This window comes from Leucopleurus acutus (assembly GCF_964270905.1).
Source record: "Leucopleurus acutus genome assembly, chromosome: 15".
NCBI lineage: Eukaryota > Metazoa > Chordata > Mammalia > Artiodactyla > Delphinidae > Leucopleurus > Leucopleurus acutus.
In genome coordinates, this window is record NC_139157.1 from 15,891,198 (window position 1) to 15,914,200 (window position 23,003).

A 23,003-nucleotide genomic window follows, 5' to 3' on the forward strand; every position below is an offset into this window, starting at 1 on the left:
TAGACACGAGCCCCGCGCAGATGCGGAGGGCCCCGGGCGCAGAGCCCAGCTCAGGGGCCGCTACCCGCCTACCAGGCTACTTTCCGGGTCTGCAAAACAGGCGGGTGTGGGCGGGGTCCCTGCGAGCAAAGGGAGGGCCGGGCGGGGGGGCCTGGGCGGGGCTTGACGCGCCCCGCCCCCCGCGGCCGCTTTTCATCACCGGCTGGTGATCCTTGTCTAGGCTGCCTCATCCTCGCGGAGCTCGCGACGGCTCGGGGCAGAGAGTCGCCGGGGCGACCAGAAGCCCCGGGAAAGGACGAGGAGCGGGGCCGGGCCGGGCCGGCAATGCCTCCAGCTGCTGCGGTGCCCGCCGGTGACCGAGCGCCCGCGGCCTCGGGGGCGCAGCTGGACCCCGGGGAGTCCAGGCTTTGAGGCGCTGGGGCCTAGCGCCCGCTGCGGCGGCTCAGAAGGGCCATAGGGCCCGCGCTCCCCCGCCTCCCTCGCTCTCTGCGGCCCCGCCTCGGCTCGCTTCCTCCGCCGCCGACCGCTATGGCCTCCGCCGCCCGGGAGAGCGCGGGCTCCGGGCTCAGGCGGTCGCCACGGCTCCCGGCGCTGCGCGGGCTGCTGCTGCTGTGCTTGTGGCTGCCCAGCGGCCGCGCGGTGGGGTCGCCCTCCGCGCCGCTGTCCGAGCTGCACGCGCAGCTCTCGGGAGTGGAGCAGCTGCTGGAGGAGTTCCGCCGGCAGCTGCAGCAGGAACGGCCGCAGGAGGCGCTGGAGCTGGAACTGCGCGCGGGCGGCGGCCCCCAGGAAGGCTGCCCAGGCGGCGGCGGCGGCTACAGTGCCATGCCGGACGCCATCATCCGCACCAAGGACTCCATCGCGGCCGGCGCCAGCTTCCTGAGCGCGCCGGCTGCCGTGCGGGACTGGCGGCAGTGCCTGGAGGCCTGCTGCCTGGAGCCGCGCTGCTCCGTGGCCGTGGTGGAGCTGCCCCGCCGGCCCGCGCCCCGGGCCGCCGCGCTCGGCTGCTACCTCTTCAACTGCACGGCGCGCGGCCGCAGCGTCTGCAAGTTCGCACTGCACCGCGGCTACAGCAGCTACAGCCTCAGCCGCGCCCCGGAGGGCAAGCAGGAAGGCCTGGAAGCTGGCGCCCCGGCCACCGCCCGGGCCTCGCCGCGGCCGGGTAAGCACCCCCCTGGAGGCCGGGGCCGGGCCGCTTGGGTCGTGCTGTCGCTGCCCTTGCACCTGTTGGTGGCTGCATCTGGGAGACTCGCCCGGGCAGGGCCGCTGGGCCCTTCTCAGTCAAGTCAGAAAGGAAACACCCTAGATCCAAGTTAACGTAACTTAGTTGCGGGCATCCAGAAGAGTGGCTTTGATTTCCCATCCTAGGGATGGTTTCTGAGAAAGCCCAGTAGATTGAGCAGAAGCGGGCACGATGGGCTGCTTGTGGAATTTTTCTAAGCTTAGGGAGGTATGCTTATCTGAAAGGATTCGCAGAAATTCGATTTAATGGAGGAGAAAAGTTCAGGGGGAAAGAGTCTATTTGAATCTCAGAGGTTCTTATGAGGAAGGCATGGTTTGTGTCAGGTAATTACAAGAGCAAAATCTAATTAGCTGCCGGATTGCTCATAGCGCACCCTTATTTCCTGGCTTGGCTCTCAGGATTCATGATTCCAGCTAAAGTTGCTTTCATCAGATAAAAATAGGAAGAGAAATGTGTCAGGCTATTTTGAAGTGGGTCCAGCTGATTCCCACGAACTATGGTTCTCTTTTTTAAAGAGGTAAAAGAAGGGACTTGATTTGTTGAAAACAAAGTTTAAGGCACCACTCTTTTGAAAAGGAGCTAAAAATGATGCTTTTCATTGGATGGTTTTACTTTCTGGGGATGCTCAGAATGAGAAGACCAAAACAGGGGGGCAAAAAAAAAAAAAAAGAAATGTAGCAGTTGGAGATTAAGGTCCCTGAGGGAATAGACCCTTGACTGGGCCTACCTGTGGTCGGCTCCGAGTGTTTGACTGCACTCTGTCGCTGTTTGCTTTATGATAACACAAGACTGAAACCATAGCAAGATTAGAGGGGCGTAGCCTCTGGAGTCTTCATGACCTTTAGGTCCAAAGAGAAGGGCCTGGAAATCTGTGTCCACAGTGGCCCACCTCCCTTCCCACCTCCAGGGGAATAAACATCAAAGGTCACCCTGCAACTGCTCAGCCTTGAGGCAGACGCTGGGAAGGACCCCAAAGCTTTCTCCCTGAAGTGGAGGCAGGAGGTACTTTCGCCTGGACCCTCACCAGCATCTCAGCCCGCCCATGGGTGTTACACGCACATCCGTCCTCTGCCCAAGCAGGGACTCAAAGATCCCAGCACCAAAGAAACAAAATCCCTTTCCCTTTTTCTCACTGCACATCTGGAAGAAACCAACATTGCCAAGGAGAGCTTTCTTATAAGCCCGGGGAAACCAAAAGGAAATTAAACAAGGAAAGAATATGCCCATGGGAGAAAGAAACTTTAGTTTACTGTAGAAGTTTCTGAATCATTTTTTGTTCTACTTTGTGTTTTTTGGCCTTCCCTTCCCTGGGGCAAGTTTATCTAGGAATTCAGTTTTGTAGATGTTCAGAGGTACACACAGATGACCACTGGGCTTGGTCCTTATTCTGGAAAAGAACTGCCTTGCTCACAGTTCTTTGGATCTCCAGTAGTATGGACACATGGAAGGGTGCTTCTTAGCCCAGTGCGCCAAGAAACTGTCTGCAGGTAGGGCAAACGTTACCCTACCCAAATGTCCTGTGTTTTCCCTGCCCAGATTCTTTAACCTGCTGAAGTTCTCTGTGCTTCTGAGACGAAGTTTTTCCTTCTTGGGTGTTTTTTATTTTTCTGAATCTTGTGAGCATGTGTAGTTTAAGGCCAAAGGAGCATGAAAATGGTTTAGAGACGCTCTTGCAGAGAATTTGTTAGGGGTGCATTTGAGGTGAATAAGATTGTGAAAAAATGGTGGAGGGCCAGGTGGGATGGGACAGCACACATTTATAGTGGACCCCATCAGCCCTGTTTGTTGCTGATGTTCATTGTTTGATGGGAAGCACTATTAACAAGCTCCTTAGACAAGTGAACTCACTGTGTCCTCACAGCACCCCAAATCTAGGTTCTTCCATAATCCTCAGCATACTGGAAGGCTTGGTGAGAGAAAGTAACCTGCCTGAGGGTCTCATGGCACCTAAGTTGTGGAGCTGTGCGTTGTGAGCTGTGTTCTGGGCCAGCTGGAATGTTTTTCTCCAGCAGCATCGGGCCACCTGGAAGCAGAGATGCCCTTGTTTGGGTTTCCAGGGTGGGACTGACGAGGTGGCTGCAGGGGATGATGGAAGAATGTGCGAAGGAGTGGAGGATGCTTAGAGAGGTGTGTTGAAATGACAGAATCTGCCTGCGGTTGCATGCAAAGGTCAGGGCTGGGGACTTGACGTCCTGAAACCTGGGTTTGAGAGGCAGCTTTTCTACATGAGGGTCCCTGTTCATCCTCTTAGGGCTTGAACACTTGCCTTGCCTTCCAGCCAGGCTGTCATGACGATCAAGGCTGGACATGCTTTGTGAATTATAAAGGTGGCATTTTTTTAGGAAAATGATCCATGCTAAAGAAAAAGTATGAGCAAAAAAGTTTATTATAGCATTATTTATGATGGTGAAAAAAATTGGTAACAAAATGTCCAGTAGTAGAGGTTAGGGAATCAAAATGACAACTGTGAAGTTTATGTAGTGACACAGGCAATGGTAGGATATATGAATAAATATCAAAAATAGAAAATAAATTAGTAGGTTAAATTCAGGATGTAACTTTATATTTACTGTAACCAGAATACACATCCAGTGCCCCCAAAGTATAGTGGGAAGGACAGAGCCTTTCAGTTTGACAGATCTGGGCTGACATCTGAACTGACAAATTTATCACTTGTATGGTCTTAGGCAACTAAGTTGGCCAGTCTGACCCTAGTTTCCTCATGAGTGTGATGCAGATGACAACACTACCTCAGAGACTTGTGAAAGTTCAGTGACTTCACGGCTCAAAACACTAAGCATGGTGCCTGGTACAAAGAAATCACCCAACAAATGGTAACTATTAATTATTATTATCAGCAGCTCAGATGGAGAAAGAATCATTTCTTTCCTAACTTGAATCATTTTTTCCTAACGTGTTGCAATTAAGAAAAACACACAATGGAAGAAAAAAGACCACAAAAGCCAACAGAAAACTCAAGATGGATTTTAACCTGTAGTATCTAAGCCTCTTCCCTTAGTCTGGCCCTTCTTCCATATCCTCAGTCTCTCCTGTATCATTTGTACCCACGCAACAAGACCCAGATGCCAGACCTCTTCCTTGCCGTTAAGGCGTTGGTCAGAGCAGCGTGTTGTAAATCAGCGTAGCTAACGGTATACTTCTCTGTATAAAATGCCGCCTTGATATGCTCCATCAAAATTGGTATGAGTTTTATTTCGCCTCTGTGGATCTTACCAAGTGTGCTTAGTCTTCAAATGAAATCAGTGTTTCCATAGTACTTAACATTGGCTTGTTCCATTTTTCTAACAAAAATTCCAAGTTACATTTAATCTTGTACTTCATCGGCAAGTCAAGTTTTTTGAATGATAGCACACTCCTTTCCTCCTCTCGTCATTTGTTTATTTTTAAGACCTGTTTCTGGCTTAAGCCAGCTTTGCCTGGACTTGAACTGAGGAGGAAATATAGCTCTATTATTTCAAATACAATGACCAATTTAGAGGGTATGAGGATTTCAACTGTGTTCATAAATCATATCTTTAAGCTTACCTAAAGAAAAGTATCAATAAATGACTAACACGATTATTTTTTTCTTCCAGGAGGGCCAGGATTAATTAGTTTTATGATATGTGGGATATTTCAGAGCTTACCTGATTTTTCCATCTTAAATCTTTCTTGGTTAAATCTTTAAGGGCCTAGGACTTCACTGGCGGTTCAGTGGTCAGGATTCCGCACTCCCACTGCAGGGGCGCAGGTTCAATCCCTGGTCGGGGAACTAAGATCCTGCATGCTGCGCGGCGCAGCCAAAAAATTTTTTTAAATAAAAAATTAAGAAAAGAGAGTGTGAAACCTTAGTGGAAGGTCAAGAAAAAAAAGAAAAATTAAAAGCAACATTTAAAAAAAAATCTTTGAGGGCCTAAAAATATATTATTAGTATCACTGCTGTTTATATCATATAGGTGTATTTTTGTTTACTTTAAAAGGTATTTTAACATAAATTTTAAAGCAAATAGCTGCTAATTATAATGTATTACTGCTGAATTATAGGATTCGAGAATTATGGGACTCCTCTGGCTCTCCAGTGGTTAAGACTCTGTGCTTTTGCCACAGAGGCCATGGGTTCAATCCCTGGTCAGGGAACTAAGATCTACAAGCCGCACAGCGCAGCCAAAAAAAAAAAAAAAAAAGGTTCCAGAATTATAAAGTGGTAAAACATTGTGTGGAAAGTGATGAACCTTCCAGAAGCAAAGGAAGTTCTCTATAAAACTATAAAAGGGCCTATTAGTAATGCAGTTGTCATCTCTCTCCTTACCTGGGAGGAGCAGAATAAAGTCAACAGGCACTGGATCTTTGCTCAGGTGGAAAAAAGCAGATCAAATGTCTTCTAAGGCAGGGGTCGCTTATGTGGCTGATTTAATTCAGTTACTAGTCCTCATTCTTTTAAATGACTGTAAAAATGGGACTCACCTTCTCAGTGGACACATGTACCCTTTGGCAATAGCAAGTGTGCTTATTCCTTGTAAACTAGCTCATGAAAAAAAGAAAGTCATCTCTCTTGGAGGCTCACAGCAGCATTCTCATTCAGAAGAGCCACAGCTCTAAGACCTGCAAGCCCCTCATGTCCTCTGTTGCTGGGCGTTGAGAGGAGCGATAGATGAAAAGATAGAGCTGCACAGGTAGGCCAGGTAGGTCTCTGAACATCCCCTGAAGCAAGGAAATGACCCAATCAGGTTAGCATTCCGGAAGAGTCCTTCCAGCTGCAGTAACCACCCTTTGTTGCCTAATAAGAAACTAATACGATTGCTGCTAGCCCCAAACCTCAGGCACTGGACGTCTAGATTGGCCCTTAGAAGTTTACTTGGGAGGCAACTTTGGCTGCGCAGAAAGAGAGCAATGTCTTAGCAACATCATTCAGAATAAGCTAAGGAAGTCCAGGCCAGAATTCGGACCAAGTTTTGGAGCTGGAGGAGGGAGGAAATAGTGGATGCCAAAAAAGATGTATTACAAAAACCTATAGGGTTTTTTGTCCCAGCTAAATTACTAAGTTTCTTTAAAATATATGTGCATTTGTGTAAGCTTACTAATAAGATGCTTAAATCCGTTAAAATATTCACAATTCTGCTCTTAGAAATATTTTCTATATCTAATGGCTTCTATCAGTCACCACTGGAGCAGCTGTCAGTCACGTATTAATATTTAGTGAACACCGTGAGCCTTAAATTTAGTACCATGAAGAACAAAAGGTAAATACATACTCGTTCGCTATTTTAGGATATCTCAAACTCTGTGCCGGCTTCTCTTATAAAAACTAGTTAGAAACTGTGAACCTCTTGTGGTTTCCTAGATGAAAAATTGGATTCCAGAAAATTTCTGTGTGAGTTTTATGTGAATCCAAGAACTTGCCTTAACTTTCCAAATTTAATTTATTACATTACAATGAAAATAACTCTCAGTTACTATACATCCTCTTGGCAGTTCTTTGCTGGACTACATCTATTCTAGCAAACAAGTTACCTCTCAATAAATTAGAAAAAAAATAGGGAACATATGTCTTGTGAATTATTTATTTTCTTTCACAGAAAAGGACGAGCCTCCACTTAGCAAGGCCGGGCAAGATGTTGTTTTGCATCTGCCCACAGATGGAGTGATTCTGGATGGCCGTGAGAGCACAGACGACCACGCCATCGTCCAGTATGAGTGGACACTGCTGCAGGGTGACCCGTCGGTGGACATGAAGGTAATTCATGTCGTAATTGTAATGAAAACTAATGTTTCAGTGCAGTGGTCTTTCTACTTAGGTTCCCCAAATGTCTGTAAGTTGGCAGAAGTGTAAAATGGAGAAAGCATAAAAATGATTGTTGAGAAAATGTTATATTATATGAATTTACTTTTCTACTGAGTTAACAGTGATCCTGACCATGTGTTTTGTTTTTATTTATTTATTTATTTTTTGGCTGAGCCTCGTGGCTTGTGGGGTCTCAGTTCCCCAACCAGGGATCGAATCTGGGCCCTCGGCAGTGAGTTCATGGAGTCCTAACCACTGGACCACCAGGGAATTCCCTGACCATGTGGTTTGAAGCTTACCCTCGTTCTTGCTGTTTTTTTGTTGACTTCTCCAGAACACAAAAATGCTTCAAGGAAAAAGACTCCTGCTTTGTTTTGTTGACTTAGATTACTTTAAAAAGATTTTTTATGTCTTCTTTTTTCAGTTCAAATCCAAGTAGAAAATTTGAAAAATACAAAGGAGCATAAAGAGGAAAATAACAATAGAATGAACTTATTCGTCACATGATCCAGAAAGCAACCATCTTACCTCGTGTTAGGCCTGCCTGAGGTAGTTGAGTTAATTAAGTGAGGTGGGGTTTGGAGTCAAGGGCTCCTATTCAAGCTCTCCTCACTGATTTTCATCAGGCTTATCTGGACTGGAATTGCTGCCGATGGGAATGTGCCACTTACCTAGTGGCTGCCTGTACACAATTAAGATACAATTGTACACAATTAAGATACATATAATGTTACAATGTAACATTATATGCGTTTCAGGTGTATAGCACAGTGACTTGATATATGTATATCTGGTGAAATGTTCACCACAGTAAGTCTAGTCAACATCTGTCACCACACATAGTTACAGTTTTATTTCTTGTGATGAGAACCATTAAGATCTACTCTCTTAGCAACTTTCAAATATACAAAAGTGTTATTAACTGTAATCACCATGCTGTACATGACTTATTTATTTTATAACTGGAAATTTGTAACTTTTGACCTCTTTCACCTGTCCGTTACCCCATGCCTCTGACAACCACCAATCTGTTCTCTGTACCTGTGAGCTTGTTTTTTGGGGTATTTTTGTTTTCTTAGATTCCATAATAAGCATAAGGTCATACAGTATTTGTCTTTCTCCGTCTGGCTTATCTCACTTAGCCTGATGCCGTCATGGTCCATCCATGCTGTTGCAAATGGCAAGATTTCCTTCTCTTTCTTTACACACCATATCTTCTTTATCCATTTTTCCGTTGACAGACCTTTAGGTTGTTGCCGTATCTTGGCTATTGTAAATAAGGCTGCACTGAACATGGGAGTGCATATATCTTTTCGAATTAGTGTTTTTGTTTCCTTTGGATAAGTACCCGGAAGTGGAATTGCTGTATCAACACAGGGAGTCTTGAGTCGTGAGGACAGTGGCTTTTTATTAACCCTGCCAGGACCCTTTGTAGTATTTCCTGGCTTAGGCAGATAAACTTCATCCAAATCACTTCAGTCAGAGGAGGTGGGGAAAATCTGTGTTGGTTTGCCAGGGCTGCCATAACAAAGCACCACAGACTGGGTGGCTTAAACAACAGAAATTTCTCACAGTTCAGGAGGCTAGAAGTCCAAGATCAAGGTGGCTGCAGGGTTGGTTTCTTCTAAGGCCTCCCTCCTTGGCTTGTAGTTGTCTGTCTTCTCCTGCCTGTGTCTTCACAGGCTCTTCCCTCTGTGCGGAAGCACTGACTTCTGTTTTCTTGGGACAAAGACAAGAACAATAATCAGCTAGTCCCTCAAGACTAATTTAAACACACTGCCTTACCCAATGATTAGGCAGTCTTAGAACTGGACCAGACCCTCGACCAGCATCTTACCCAGCCTCCTATCCATACAAGAGCACCTGCCTTCACATCCCTTCCAGTGGTCATCCAGTCTCTGCCTGGTATTTCCAGAGATGAAAGCTCATTGTTTCACATCACATCGCATGACATCTTCAAGCAGCTCTAATTGTTGGGCCAGTGGGGTGTTACTTCTATGCACTGGTGTTGAATCTTCTTTTTGGAAAAGCGCTGAACACATCTTTTTTTCTGTGTATCAGCCGTTAAAGTTTTTTTTTTTTTTTAAATGAGTGTCACCACTTGGGATGGTCTTCTCAGAACTAAACACTCTCAATTCTTTCAGATGTTCCTCACATGAATTGAGTTTTAGACTGTCCACCATCCAGCCTTTTTTGGATTATCTCAGATTCATCCGTGCCCTTCTTAAAATCGGACACCCCTAATTGAAACCCATACATAAACTGTGGTTCTTGCTGACACAGACTATTACATCCTGTGATCCAGACATTGTCTCACTTCTATTAATGAAGATTCATTTACATAAACTACCTTAGTAGCTGCTTCACACCATGGGTTCATGTTGAGTTTTCCATTAGCAGGATCACCTAAAACCTGCTTCACCTTTCTACATGAACTGCTGTCCTGATGGCCTCCCCCATCCTGTGTTTGTATAATTGATTTACTGAACCTGAGTGCAAGACTTTATGGTTACCCTTTTTATATCTCAGTGTTTGGGTTTTCAGCTACAACAGAAATAATTTTGAACTTTGAGGGTCATCCATCATGTTTATTATTCTTCTGTGCATTGTGTCAGCTGCAAAATTAATGTATCTTTACTGAAATCTCTGAGAACTAAGATTGATCAGGAAAGGTGCCTGGGCAAGCCATGGATCAGCCTGCAATGAGAGTTCCCTTGAGATGGACGCTGACAATTAATTAATTGGCACTCGTGGGATATATTTGTTCAAGCAGCTGCAAATCTGTCTCTATTATCATCTAGCTTTTCATAGTTGCTAGTAAAGGCTCTACTCTGTAAACAATGAATTATGTATATAAATGCTGAATAAAAATAATGCTGATGATTCAGTATTTAATTTATTGAAGATATTTATAAAGAAGTAACAAGATTAGGCATTTCTTATAGACTTTTAGGGCTGACTGTGATGCCATCAAGAGGAAAATGTGTGGGACTTCCCTGGTGGTCCAGTGGTTAAGACTCCACACTTCCACTTCAGGGGACACGAGTTCGATCCTTGGTCGGAGGAACTAAGATCCTGCATGCCGACTGGCGGGGCCGAGGGGGGAAAAAAAAAATAGAGGAAAGTGTAGACTAATTCCCCAGCCAAGTGTATAACGGCGATGGCAGATAGACCTAAAGCTATAAAGCCAACATCTAAGTGACAAAGTCTGCAATAGAGGAGTCATTTGCTATCAAACTGCAACTGTCTTATAATGGTGTACATTCATGAATGCCCCCAAAGTTAACTCAACTCTCATTGGTCAGGCTTTCCGCTGAGTGCCTATCCCAACCCCTTCTTGAGCCGTCCCCTCTCCTCTCCCCTTTTCTCCACTGTCTGCAGGGTCCTTACCCCCTTCTCTCATCTTTGGTGGTAGAACAGTCAGCCCTCCCTTTGTTTTGGGATACTTTAAGACCAGGTTGTAGGACTATCCTTTCACATCCAAATGACCCATTCAGGTATTCAGAAAACAAAAATCAATGAGGTTCTCACCCTAAGAGGAATTATGCTGCCAGCTTAATTATGATAAAATTAATTGCTAACCTTTTTTAGCATCTAGTGTGTGTCCAGTACTGTACTAAACACTTTTTTAAAAAAATTTTTTTGGCCACGTGGCATGTGGGATCTTAGTTCCCAGAGCAGGGATCTAACCTGCACCCCCTGCATTGGCAGCACAGAGCCTTAACCACTGGACCGCCAGGGAAGTCCCAGTACCAAGCACTTTAAATTGACTAAACATATGGGAAAGCTCATGTTCTGACTTGGTTTCCTCATTTATGAAGAAAATGAATAAGAGAGATGATTGGTCAGAACCAAGAGGTTCTGATTTTTTTTTTTCTTTTTGGCCACACCCAGCAGCTTGCTCTATCTTAGCTCCCCAACCAGAGGTTGAACCTGGGCCTCCGCAGCGAAAGCGCCGAGTCCTAACTACTGGACCACCAGGGAATTCCCAAGAGGTTCTGATTTTAAAGTCATATATTTTCTGCCCTCTAACAGGATATTCTACATCTATTTAACTGGGTATTATTAATCTATAATACATTCTTAAATGTAAGAAGACACATTTTTCAGGTAGTCCATTAGATGTCACTGAGTTTCATAATACATGTAAATCTGAAGTCAGAATGTAAAATATGACATTTAGGAACATGATAACAGAGTATGAGGATGTTCAGGGAGATTTGAAATTCATAAATCTGTAGATTGATTTCCATTCACCAGATATGGAAAATTAAACTGTCTTAGAATACCATGTGTAATGGAAGCTTACTAAAGGATGGGTATTGTTTACACCAGTAACTTCATTATTAACTGAAAACCAGTTGCACATCGGTGTGCCTGCTGTACACACTTAATTTTTGAAAACAGATAGGTGTATTATCATCCACACTGAAACATGTTTGGGAGTGAAAGGAGGTGGTATTAATAATTACACCAGGACCACAGAGATAAACTGAGACTGTCTTGAGCAAACAGAAACATGGGTCCTTCTTGATAAAACCCAAGTTCCATGAGACTGGATGGTCTATATTTCATCTCCCAATTAGTCTCCTTTTTAGACCACCCTGAACACATTAACGTAGTATTTTAAAACTGAGCCTTAGAGAAAAGGTTTTCTGGGCACGGAATATAAATAGAAAGAAGAATACTGGCTTTTCGTCATAGGGAAAGAGAACGCAAAATAAATGTTGAATTTCAAACTGCCTTCTGTCTCACGTAGGAGATGTTTTGTCATTTACTCCTCCTCAGTCAGTTTCCCTGGATGTAATTTGGGTCAATACTGAAAATGCTCACAAAATGAAAGAAACATATACGTTAAGGAGATGATTAGAAAACGCATTGAAAGACTTTATAAAAATTCAGTAAGCAGGATTTTCAAGGCAGCCTGGTTGTTTAACCAATACACAAAGTACCAGAGAACCTACGGTGATCTTTGAAGGTTAAAGGCTAACTGCATCTGTCTCCTGTTTTTCACCTATGATTGTTGATAACAGGTCAAAGATATATGTAAAATCTATAATATCACAGCAGAATTTATAAGGATTATGAAGGATTTCTTTAGAATTACTTTCAGCGGGGGACTGAGTGATGGGTGGAAAAGGGATTTCAATTGTCTGGGATGCTGTCAGGATTTCTCCCCCTGCCTCTTTCCCTCCTCTCGTTCCTCTCTTCCTTCTTTCCTTCCTCCTCCCTCTCTTCTTTCTTTCTTCCTTTCTTGATATTTTTTCCCTTTCTCTCCTAAAGTCTAGAACTATACTTTGTACTCACTAGGTTTCTAATAGTACTTGCTAAGTTGATTGGTTCCTTTTTTAAAAGTGATTGACTATTTTGCTAACCTTTCAAAAAGTGCCCTTTTAAGCCTCAAATTTTTATCATCCTTCCTAGCAAGGTGGGCAGGACAACATCTTTCCGCACTCTGGCCTCATACTGATGTTAGGAAGAGCTGCTAAGTGTTGTCTAACAATTACTTTGCATCTCATCAAGGGAGATCCTAGACACATATCACCTGTTATTTTTTCTTGGCTATTGGACAGTATCTAGTCTTCATGAAAACAAAATGTAAATCCCTTCAATAAAATGTATCCTAGATATTCGAGGCCATGGGGTGGGGTGGAGGAGAGAGGGTGTAGACTGTTTGTAAATTTTAAAAAGAAAGAAAAATGATGAGTAAGTAACTGAGAAAGCTTCGTATCACATTTCAACTATTTCCTTCCTCCCTCAGTGAGTCAGTTTAACAGTGAGTGAAAGAGATCAAATAGGTAATACTTCTAGCACAGCTTCTACTTTGTTTTTTTAAAATTTATTTATTTTATTATTTTATTTAATTTAGTTATTGTTTCTGGCTGCATTGGGTCTTCGTTGCTGCGCACAGGCTTTTCCCTGGTTGTGGCTAGTGGAAGCTACTCTTCATTGCGGCTTGTGGGCTTCTCATTGTGGTGGCTTCTCTTGTTGTGGACTACAGGCTCTAGGCGCGCGGGCTTCAGTAGTTGTGGCACGTGGGCTTCAGTAGTTGTGGCTCGCAGGCTCTAGAGCTCAGGCTCAGTAGTTGTGGTGCATGGGCTTAGTTGCTCCGCGGCATGTGGGATCTTCCCGGACCAGGGCTTGAACCCGTGTCCCCTGCATTGGCAGGCAGATTCTGAACCACTGCGCCACCAGGGAAGCCCTGCTTTGGTTTTTGAATCCTCGCTTCACCACTTCCTCTGTGCAAGATGGGAATAACCAAAGCCCTCCTCTCAAGGTGTTATTACTGGGATAAAAAGAGGTAATGCAAATAAGACCCCTGGAACAGTGAGCAGCACATAGTAAACAGTAAAAAAAAGTACGTTATCATTCAATTTATTCTGAGATCATCTTTCCTTTGATGGTGTCCATGACGTCCCTGGTAGCCTTGTCTTACACCCAGGCGGGCTGTGTTGGTGCCTGGGTAATCTTCTCTTAAAGATTCTCCCAAGGGGGGCTTCCCTGGTGGCACAGTGGTTGAGAGTCCGCCTGCCGATGCAGGGGACACGGGTTCGTGTCCCCGTCCAGGAAGATCCCACATGCCGCGGAGCGGCTGGGCCCGTGGGCCACGGCCGCTGAGCCTGCGCGTCCGGAGCCTGTGCTCCGCAACGGGAGAGGCCACAACAGTGAGAGGCCTGCGTACTGCAAAAAATGAAAAATAAATACCTTAAAAAAAAAGATTCTCCCAAGGAACCCCAAACTCCAAATACTTATTCCATGTGCTCACCACTGCCCAGAAGGCCTTTAATAGGGAGCAAAACCTCACTCCTCCAGTGCCTACAGAGGAAACCCTTCAGAGTCTGGTCTGAGTCAAAAAAGGACTTTTTAAAAAAATGTATTTTTTTGACACTGAAAAACCAGAGGGTCTAGTTGTTTGCTGGAGGTGAGAGCAGAAGGAGAGAGGGAGAAGCAAAACAGCACCACACCCCAGGGCACCAAAATGGATCGGAACCTCTGCAAACTTTCACCTACATCACTGCCCGTCAGTTATTTTATTCACCTGAAGCTTTGAATAAAGGACAAAAAGTTATGGCAGCCCACAGAACATTTTTGAGACACAGAAGATTATCAAGGCTGCAAATTTCCTGAATAATATCTAGGGATAAGTTGGTGCATATGGGGCTTCCTTGGTGGCGCAGTGGTTAAGAATCTGCCTGCCAATGCAGGGGATGTGGGTTCGAGCCCTGGTCCGGGAAGATACCACATGCCACGGAGCAACTAAGCCCGTGCGCCACAACTACTGAAGCCAGCACGCCTAGAGGCCATGCTCTGAAACAAGAGAAGCCACCGCAATGAGAAGCCCGCACGCCGCAACGAAGACCCAGTGCAGCCAAAAATAAATAAATTTATTTTGGGGAAAAAAAAAAAAAGTTGTTGCATACGAATGAATATTCCGTTGTGGCCTTAAGTATTTCTTTGTGTCTTGCTTCAAGAATTAAGGGTGTGGACTTCCCTGGTGGTGCAGTGGTTAAGAATCCGCCTACCAGTGCAGGGGACATGGGTTAAAGCTGTGGTCTGGTAAGATCCCACATGCTGCGGAGCAGCTAAGCCCGTGCGCCACAACTACTGAGCCTGCGCTCTAGAGCCTGCGAGCCACAACTACTGAGCCCACGTGCCACAACTACTGAAGCCCGTGCGCCTAGAGCACGTGCTCCTCAACAAGAGAAGCCACCACAATGAGAAGCCCGCGCACCACAACGAAGACCCAACGCAGCCAAATAAATAAATAAAAATAATTTTTTAAAAAAAGTGTAAAGAAAAAAGAATGAAGGGTGTTACTCGTCAGGAAAAAAAACCCAGCAAATCCTAGGACTTACTGCACCAATTAAGCAGGAAGACACATGAGAGCATAATAGATGAAAAATTCATACCAGTTGTGTTTCAGAATTAACCGTGAGCCTTGATGTAGACTGCCCTTTAAGCATGAATTTCTTTCACACAATAGCTCAGGGCCTTGAATGTTTAACTGCATTTTTTTCTTTAAGAAAACTACTTATAAGGAAATGATGAAAAATAATCTCCCTGGGAAAAAAAGTACGTACCTCATGAAAAATAAATCTGGGTAAATTGAGAATTTGTGAAAGCTCTATTCCAATAGCTACAGAAGCTTTGAAGTCTTTTTCCTGTTCAGAAACACTCAGCTTCCCAGACAATAAATTTATAGCACAATAGGCTTCCAGCATCACAGGAATCTGCAGTCAGTCTGGGCTTTCAGGTCCCCTTGGGTTTAAACCTGACTTCCTGCCACTGTCCCTTCAAAGGTCCTGGCACTTCTATTTGGCGGTGGGTAGTAGGGTGGGGATGTGGGCGGGAGAAGCACTTTTAGAGGTTTTAAAGGACTTTGCGTGTATGAGGAAGTATCTTGCTTTTTCAGACCACAACAGCTAGCTGGTTTGTGTATAAGCTGTGACTCAGTGCTTTCTAGGAAATGATTCTTGGAATAAGGACCTGAAAGGCCTAGAGCTCTGCTAACTCGGAGGTAGAATTCTACAGTGGCTACGAGCATGGAATTTGGAATCATATGGCCTGGGTTCAAACCCAGTTTTGCCAATTCCCTCGTGGGGTGAACTTGGGAAAATTACTTCATTCTTTAAGCCTCAGCTTCCTCAATTGTGAAGAAAATAATACTACCTGAGAGTGTTCCACTGGGGGTTAAAATGGGAAAATGCAAATAAAGTGCTTAGCACATTGCACAGCACAGAATGAGCACTCGTGGAGAGGTAACTATTATAGCTAATTCTAAACATCTTGGGACGTAAACTATTTGTGGGGTCTCTTTGACCAATAGTTTAACTGAACTACAGTAAGAATAAATTTACTCACTTGTATATACACAAACAAACAAAAATTATGAGAGCCTTCTACCTGCAAGGAGCAAGGGAGTAAGGCCCTATGAAGAATTTGTAGGGTATTTTGCCCTCAGGGAGCTGCCTCCCATTGAGGAGATTAGATGTGCCCCTAAATAACGATAATACCAAATAGAAGGTGGCAAGGCCAAAAGAGAATGTAGATGAAGTGCCCCTGGACTTCAGGGGGAGGAAGAGATTATAATCTAGCTGAGGGACATCAGAGAAGACTTTGCAGGTGCGAGCCCTGTGGTACCTGTCTCTGTACTCTTAATATTTTGACAGTAGGACTCATATCGACGTGAAAATTTCGGATTGAAAAGATCCACATTCTGTAGTGCAAAAATTTTGAACATGTGTGAGGGCTTTCAAGTTCAATGTATATCCTCTGATTACAGTAACCTAGGACCATGAAAATCAGTATCCTTTCAAAATGATAATCAGGTTTGGCTTTCCCTGGAGGACAGTTGCCCATTTGCCCAGTGGTCTGTGCAATAACATACTTCTACAAACTTCCTTGGTTTGGAAAGTAGGGAAGGGCAGTAGGAGAAGAAGCAAGAGGGCAGCAGTGCTGATCTTCTGTCTGTAGAAACTGCATATGGCCACAGGTGCAAGAAAATTGGCTCACGCCCTCAGGGAATGTCCTGCTCTTGGTGGGAAGGATGGGAGCTTTAGTGTTACTCTCTTTCTCTGCTCTTGTTCTAGCTCTCTCTCATCTTCTTTTATGTCATTTGCCATTCTGTTCACTCTTTTGTTCATTCATTCATCAAATATTCATTAAGTTTCTAGTCTTAGAACTTAGGTTTGAAGACTGCTGGAGGTAAGAAGAGGAAAAGGGCTTCCCTGGTGGTGCAGTGGTTAAGAATCCACCTGCCAGTGCAGGGGACACGGGTTCGAGCCCTGGTCCGGGAAGATCCCACATGCCGCGGAGCAACGAAGCCCGTGCGCCACAACTACTGAAGACCGTGAGCCACAACTACTGAAGCCCGCGTGCCTAGACCCCCTGCTCTGCAACAAGAGAAGCCACCACAATGAGAAGCCCATGCACCGCGACAAAGAATAGCCCCCGCTCGCTGCAACTAGAGAAAGCCCGTACGCAGCAACGAAGACTCAACTCAGCCAAAAATAATAAAAAAATAAATAAATTTATTTTTAAAAGAAATGCATAATAAGAAAAAGAATAACACAGAAGTAAAACATGGTTGGGTTGTAACAGGAAGAATAGGTTCCTTTTTCCTCTCTGTACTTCTAGAGGCTTCTAATCATGGCTAGTTTTATAAGTGGAGCGCTATTTACATAACACATTTTGAGAGAACTTGAAAAGTAGGAGAAAAGCCCCAGTCCAAAAATATTTCTCCCTTTGATTCCTGAAACCTCAAGATAAGCAATGTAATTCTGTCTTAATTACTGCCTTTTTGGTTCTGTTCTTTTGAGAATGATCCTCCTCCGGTGAGGATAAGAGAAATCCCCAACTCCTGAGGAAACGCTCTTAAAATCACCTTCCTGCACAATTGGGAAAGATGGGTACATCAGAGTTTTTTGTGACTATGATCTAACTCCATTCATTTGAGCATATATAACTAGGAAAGTACAAACAGTTGAATTCATTTTGCTTCTTTTTTACAGAACTTTGGGTCATATTCATGATGAAAAGTAAATAGAAAAAGGAACATGTAACTGAAGAACAGAACCTAAGCATGTTCACCTGAAGTATCTCGACAGCTGTGGTGCCAGTTTATGTTCTGGCCTCTCCTGATCAGGACAGCTGCCCTGTGTGTCTCCTTCACTCTCTGTATGTGTGCAGGGAAATGGCGTTGGATTATAACAGGGATCGTAAAGGCCTTCAAACCGCTATAGAGCTCTCATCCGGTTTTGCAAGTTGGATTAGTTGACACAAGACAGAAGGCTAGAATGCGTTTGGGTTCATTGGTTCAATGGAGTTTCTTACTGAAATATTTTGTACCACGTTATCTTGTCACTACTTTGTAACTGACATATGCCCAATGCCTTATATACTTTAGAAGCAATTATGGGGGTAGGGGAATAGACAGGTAGTACTCATTTTGTAACTCAGTATATATAATAATCATGCATGTATGTGTGTGTGTGGTATATAAATAAACCCAAACGTGTATTCCTCGCCACTAAATTGCTATTTTAGGGAGGTGCAGTTGAGCCAGAATAGCAGGGTGAGTTATACATTGATTTAGCCAGAGGCCAGCCATCAAAGGCTCTGTTACTGCTGAACAGGAGATCTTGGGCAGAGATTAGAAGCTCTTTGTTTTATTAAAGGTAATATCTCTCTTCAAGTTACAAATTGGGTATGTTGCATATACATTTACGTGTGCGTGTGTGTGTGTATTTTTTATCCTGACACTTGGGAAATGTTTGTAAAATACTTTAAATCCTTTCCAGTGCCATATAAATGTGAGGAGATGTCCAAAAAGATGACCTGGGTGCTTGAAGGGAAAACGTCCGTCTTACAGTTCTATATATTCTAATATCTGATTTTGAGGAAAGATAGCATTTGTTAGCCAACTAACTAAACTGAAAAGGGCCAGGGAATTAAAAGTACAAATTACTATGTTTGAAATAAGTAAGCTACAAGGATATATGGTACAGCACAGGGAATATACCCAACATTTTATAATAACTACAAATGGAGTATAACCTTTAAAAATTGTTTGAGTCACTGTGTTGTACACCTGAAACTTAACCTGAAATTGTAAATCAACTATACCTCAATTTAAAAAAAAAAAGACATGCCAAGCTGTGTTATGAAAGGGATTAAAAAATCAAATCAGATTAATGTTTTATCTCTTATGGCTTCAAAACCTGAAAGTTTTCTGCATCCAGGAAGTAAAAACACAGAGGGAAAAAAATCTTGAAATGATGAAATCCAAAAATCAAAGTGTTTACTTCCGTTTCTCACTGGCTCTGGGAGACTTAAGGTGAAACAGCAAAAGCTTTAAACAAATTACTGCAGAAGAAGGGGAGGGGAGCCTTTTGTAGAAGAAATTTCACAGGAGATTAATAGGACCTTACTGACTTTCTCAGTTATCAAAATAAGCCTCAAACAAAGACCTTGGTATTAAGTTACTGTAGTTAGTTTCTGCTCATAGAGGCAGGGCCTGCAGATGTGGACTGGTGCCGAACGCAAAGCCCTCTTCGGAGGCCCTTCGGGCAAGATCCATTCTCTGTCAGCAGTTGTCAGCATCTCCCTTTTTTGTTGGTGTCCAAATCCAGCAGCTCTCAGAGCTTTCCCATAGAGACAGTTGATCGTCATGACACCCATGGGTAGCCGAACCGCAAAACCTGACAGAGCTATCCTTCCCCTATAAGCAGATTTTTCAAAAAAAAGGCGCCAGGGAGGGGAGATTTAATTTGAAAAGACCTAAATTTGAGTGCACCCAAGATGTTGAAGGTGATTACCATGGTCTGGATCTGGATACAGTGTTTCCTGCATCAGAGAAGAGGTACCTAGGAAGGCTAGAGGGAGGCCTCCGCAGCCCAGGTGGCAGGACTGGCCCCTTAGACGAGGGATGCTCTGTCCTTCCAGCCCCAGCGTTGGAAAGAGGCTTCCCAGGGAAGGCACGGCCCGCAGAGGTCTAGTTTGACACAGGCATGCTGAGTGTTGACACCCAGGAGCCCAGTACCTCACTCGCCTTCCCAGAGATATGACCGGGGCCTGGGTGAGGATGTCTTGTGTGGATGGCCCCCACAGCCTCCAGCCTCAAGGCTTCCCTGGTCTCTTAAAATCTCCATTAACTTCATCTCAGCCTCACTCCTGTGGCCACACTCAGCATCCCCCTGTCGCACCCACCTTAAATCCCTACTCTGACTCAGTCCTACTATCTACCCTCTCCTCTCATACACCCAGGTCAGCACATCCCAAGGCTGCTGGCCTTCGGCCGTCTTAGGTCTACGTTCTGGCAGACCAGCTGGGACAGAAGACAGAGCTTCTCTCTCACACCACCCTGCTCGAGGCTGCAGGGCTTCACGTCAGCATGCTCCAGTGTGGTCATCATCTGCTCCCATGTTTCCAGGCATTCCTGTCTAAGTCCCAAGAAACGATAAACAGTGGTGTCACCTGTCGCATAGCTGCCACCTCGCACAGCCTGCCTGACTCTGAGCCAGAGGCTCCCCTCAGCCTGGCACCCCTGTGGCCATAGGAGAGGTCATAACTGACCCTTCCAATGCAACCATGTGGATGGGCGTGGGAGGGGAAGTTTCCAGGAGAAAGGGGGTGTCAGGCCCCAGTCCCACCGGAGCTCAAGTCTTCTGATCAATCTGCCAGAATTGTGTGTGATTAGTATTCTGCAACCTTGGACCAGGAGTGGAGAAGTGGGTCATGGGACTGCTTCAAGGATGACGTTGATTTCCAGTTCAGGATGATGCTGGACTCTGTGCCTCAGGTTCTTAACTAAATATGATGTTTCCTGTTTGGGTATCAGGTGCCTCAGTCTGGAACCCTGAAGCTGTCCCACCTACAGGAAGGGACATACACCTTTCAGCTGACGGTGATGGACACTGCTGGGCAGAGGAGCTCTGACAGCGTCTCGGTGACCGTGCTTCCCGTGGCCTTCTCCACAGGAGGTGAGAAGAAAGCCTTTCCCTCACATTCACAGTGGCCAACAGAAACCAGGTTATCAATGGAAGGATGGTATTAAATTGGCATTTTATATTCTGACTGTGCATTACAGGGGCCCTTTCATTTTATTTTTGCTGTTGTTGAATGGGAAAATCTTTACTAAAAATATGATTGCAAAAATAGGCTGCATTGTATTTTGGGCTAAGTGACACTGCTGAATTGGGGCGGGGGAGCGCTCCACACTCCAGGGGATGAGAGTAGGCTGTGCGAGCCACGGGACCCGAGAGATGCTCCATCTTTCCGTGACTCAGTTTCGTGAAAGACATCTGGCTTTTCCAGGAGAGGATCTTGTTTAAAGGAGGGTGGTCTATTTGATATGTATGTTCAAAGTATGCAGCCAAGGAGTACATTGAAAACAAATTAAAATATATGCATGCATGTGTCAGTTTAAAAGGACTATTTAAAAACTGTCATGGACGCTTTACACAGATGCACAGATACGTTAATAACATAGCTCGACATATATATAATGCTTCTCACATTCTGTTGCCCAATGTAAACTCATTTCTCTCATTTACCTGTTTCTTACTTTCCCAAACATCTGCATTTCTAAGATTAGCTCATCAAGTTAAAAAAAAATTTATATGGAACTCAACAGCACTAAAGATATGGGGGTATGGCAGAGGGAAGCCCTCCCCCCAATTCACTCTGGAGAAGTGCTGAGATAGTGTATGTGTGAGGGTCCTGTCACTCGGTCAGCGGATGCCTTCCCAGCATCTGCGGTGAACGGGAACTGTGTGCAAGGCGGTGGGCATGGCTACTGCGCTCCACAGACCTGATCTCTGCCCATGTGTGGTGACCCTTCACTAGCCATGCCTCTAGCAAACTTGTAGCCTGTCTCCTACATCCTTAATTCCTCAGTATTTAGATGGTAATCGAGCCAGCAGTTGGGAGAATAAGAATAAAAAGACTGGATTTACTTGTACTTTGACTGATCTTCCATCAAAGACATGGGTCAGTGTGCATATTGGACATGAGGAAGGAGACTTTAGAATCCTAAGAACTTCGCCACCTTGATGATTTGCCTTCCACAAGGATACAGCGTGTTAGGAACATTCACAATTAGGTTGGCTGACTCCTGTCCAGCCAAGGTTTAAGCTGACCATGAGGAAGGAGGGGTGACCGCCAATGGACAGGCCAGACCCCAAACTCCAGCCCACTCACCGCAGCACCGTGAGTCAGCCACGGGGAGTGAGCCAGGCCTGCAGCCCGGCCCACAATCAAGCAGTCCTTGCTTGTTGATTTATTGCAGCTGCACCGAAGAGCCAGTTACCTAGAACACACCTTGGAAAGCTGGCCATGTGCCAGGGCCGCTGCAAACAGCTGAAATCATTAGCAGTGGAAAACTCCTGGGCCCCGAGGGCTGTGCTCCCAGGAACAGGGCTCCCTGGGCAAGGAGCCAAGTCAACTGCTGGTTCTGGGAGAAAAGTGCTCCTGGGAAGCTCTCATCCCCTGCAGAAATTAGAAAAGGGTTGTTTTTATACAACTGAGGTGCATGGGAGGGAGAAACGGCTTGAGCTCATGGAGGCAAAGGGCTGACACCTCACCAGCTGCCTGTTGCTCTGGTTTACTTACTCAGGCCAGTTTTCTGGGGCTCCCAAGGCCAGTTGCCAGTTGTACATTTCCGGTCTTTCTCAAGATGAAGATAAAGTGTATTTGAAGCTGCAGAGAGTGAGTGATGTGATTCACCTTTGGTTACTGAAAGGCCAGTTGGGTATAGGTCTTACGTATGTAACTTTATACAGAAAATAAAAAGAATGCTATTGTATTAACTGCTGTCTGGAATCACTCACTGGTTAGACTGGAATAACAAACTATGAATTAAAGTTAATAAGATACTACATCGACACATTGAAAACAAGAGGTGGGGATTGAGAGAGTTTCTGTTCCCTCTATTATATATACTCATCTTATGGTTAATGACTAGCTTTCATGATAACCAAGGGTGACACTTTCTGGGGTAAACAGACAAGCACATACCCCTGCTTCTGTGATAAGTTGGTTCAGTTTTGGATATAGAGGCTGCATGTTTTCCAGCTCTGCAAAAATAATCTATTCACAGAGCAAGCCAACAAACACCTCTAAGATGATCCAGATATGTGGTCTCCATAGAGAATCCCCAACAGACAGTCAAGGCATTTTTAAGACGGAAAAGAAAATACCAGAACTTATCTATTTTAATTATTTAATTAATTATGGCTGCATTGGGTCTCTGTTGCTGCGCGCGGGCTTTCTCTAGTTGCGGCGAGCAGGGGCTACTCCTCGCTGTGGTGCGCGGGCTTCTCATTGCGGTGGCTTCTCTTGTTGTGGAGCACGGGCTCTAGGTGCACAGGCTTCAGTAGTTGCAGCACGTGGGCTCAATAGTTGCAGCTCATAGGCCTAGTTGCTCCGCGGCATGTGCGATCTTCCCAGACCAAGGCTCGTACCTGTGTCCCCTGCATTGGC

General features: G+C 44.9%; 1 protein-coding gene across 4 annotated transcripts in view; it reads left to right on the forward strand.

The window, feature by feature from the left end:
- Positions 1-271: 271 nt before the first annotated feature.
- Positions 272-23,003, forward strand: part of LRP11 (LDL receptor related protein 11) — a gene marked incomplete at its 3' end in the record, with an annotated part of 55,148 nt that continues 32,416 nt past the window's right edge. For all 4 annotated transcript variants that reach the window (XM_082855584.1, XM_082855585.1, XM_082855583.1 and 1 more), the window contains exons 1-3: positions 272-1,159; positions 6,817-6,974; positions 20,362-20,503. In XM_082855584.1, the coding sequence (XP_082711710.1) occupies positions 529-1,159; positions 6,817-6,974; positions 20,362-20,503 (931 nt within the window). In that variant the 5' untranslated portion in view covers positions 272-528. The remainder of the gene's footprint in view (positions 1,160-6,816; positions 6,975-20,361; positions 20,504-23,003) is intronic.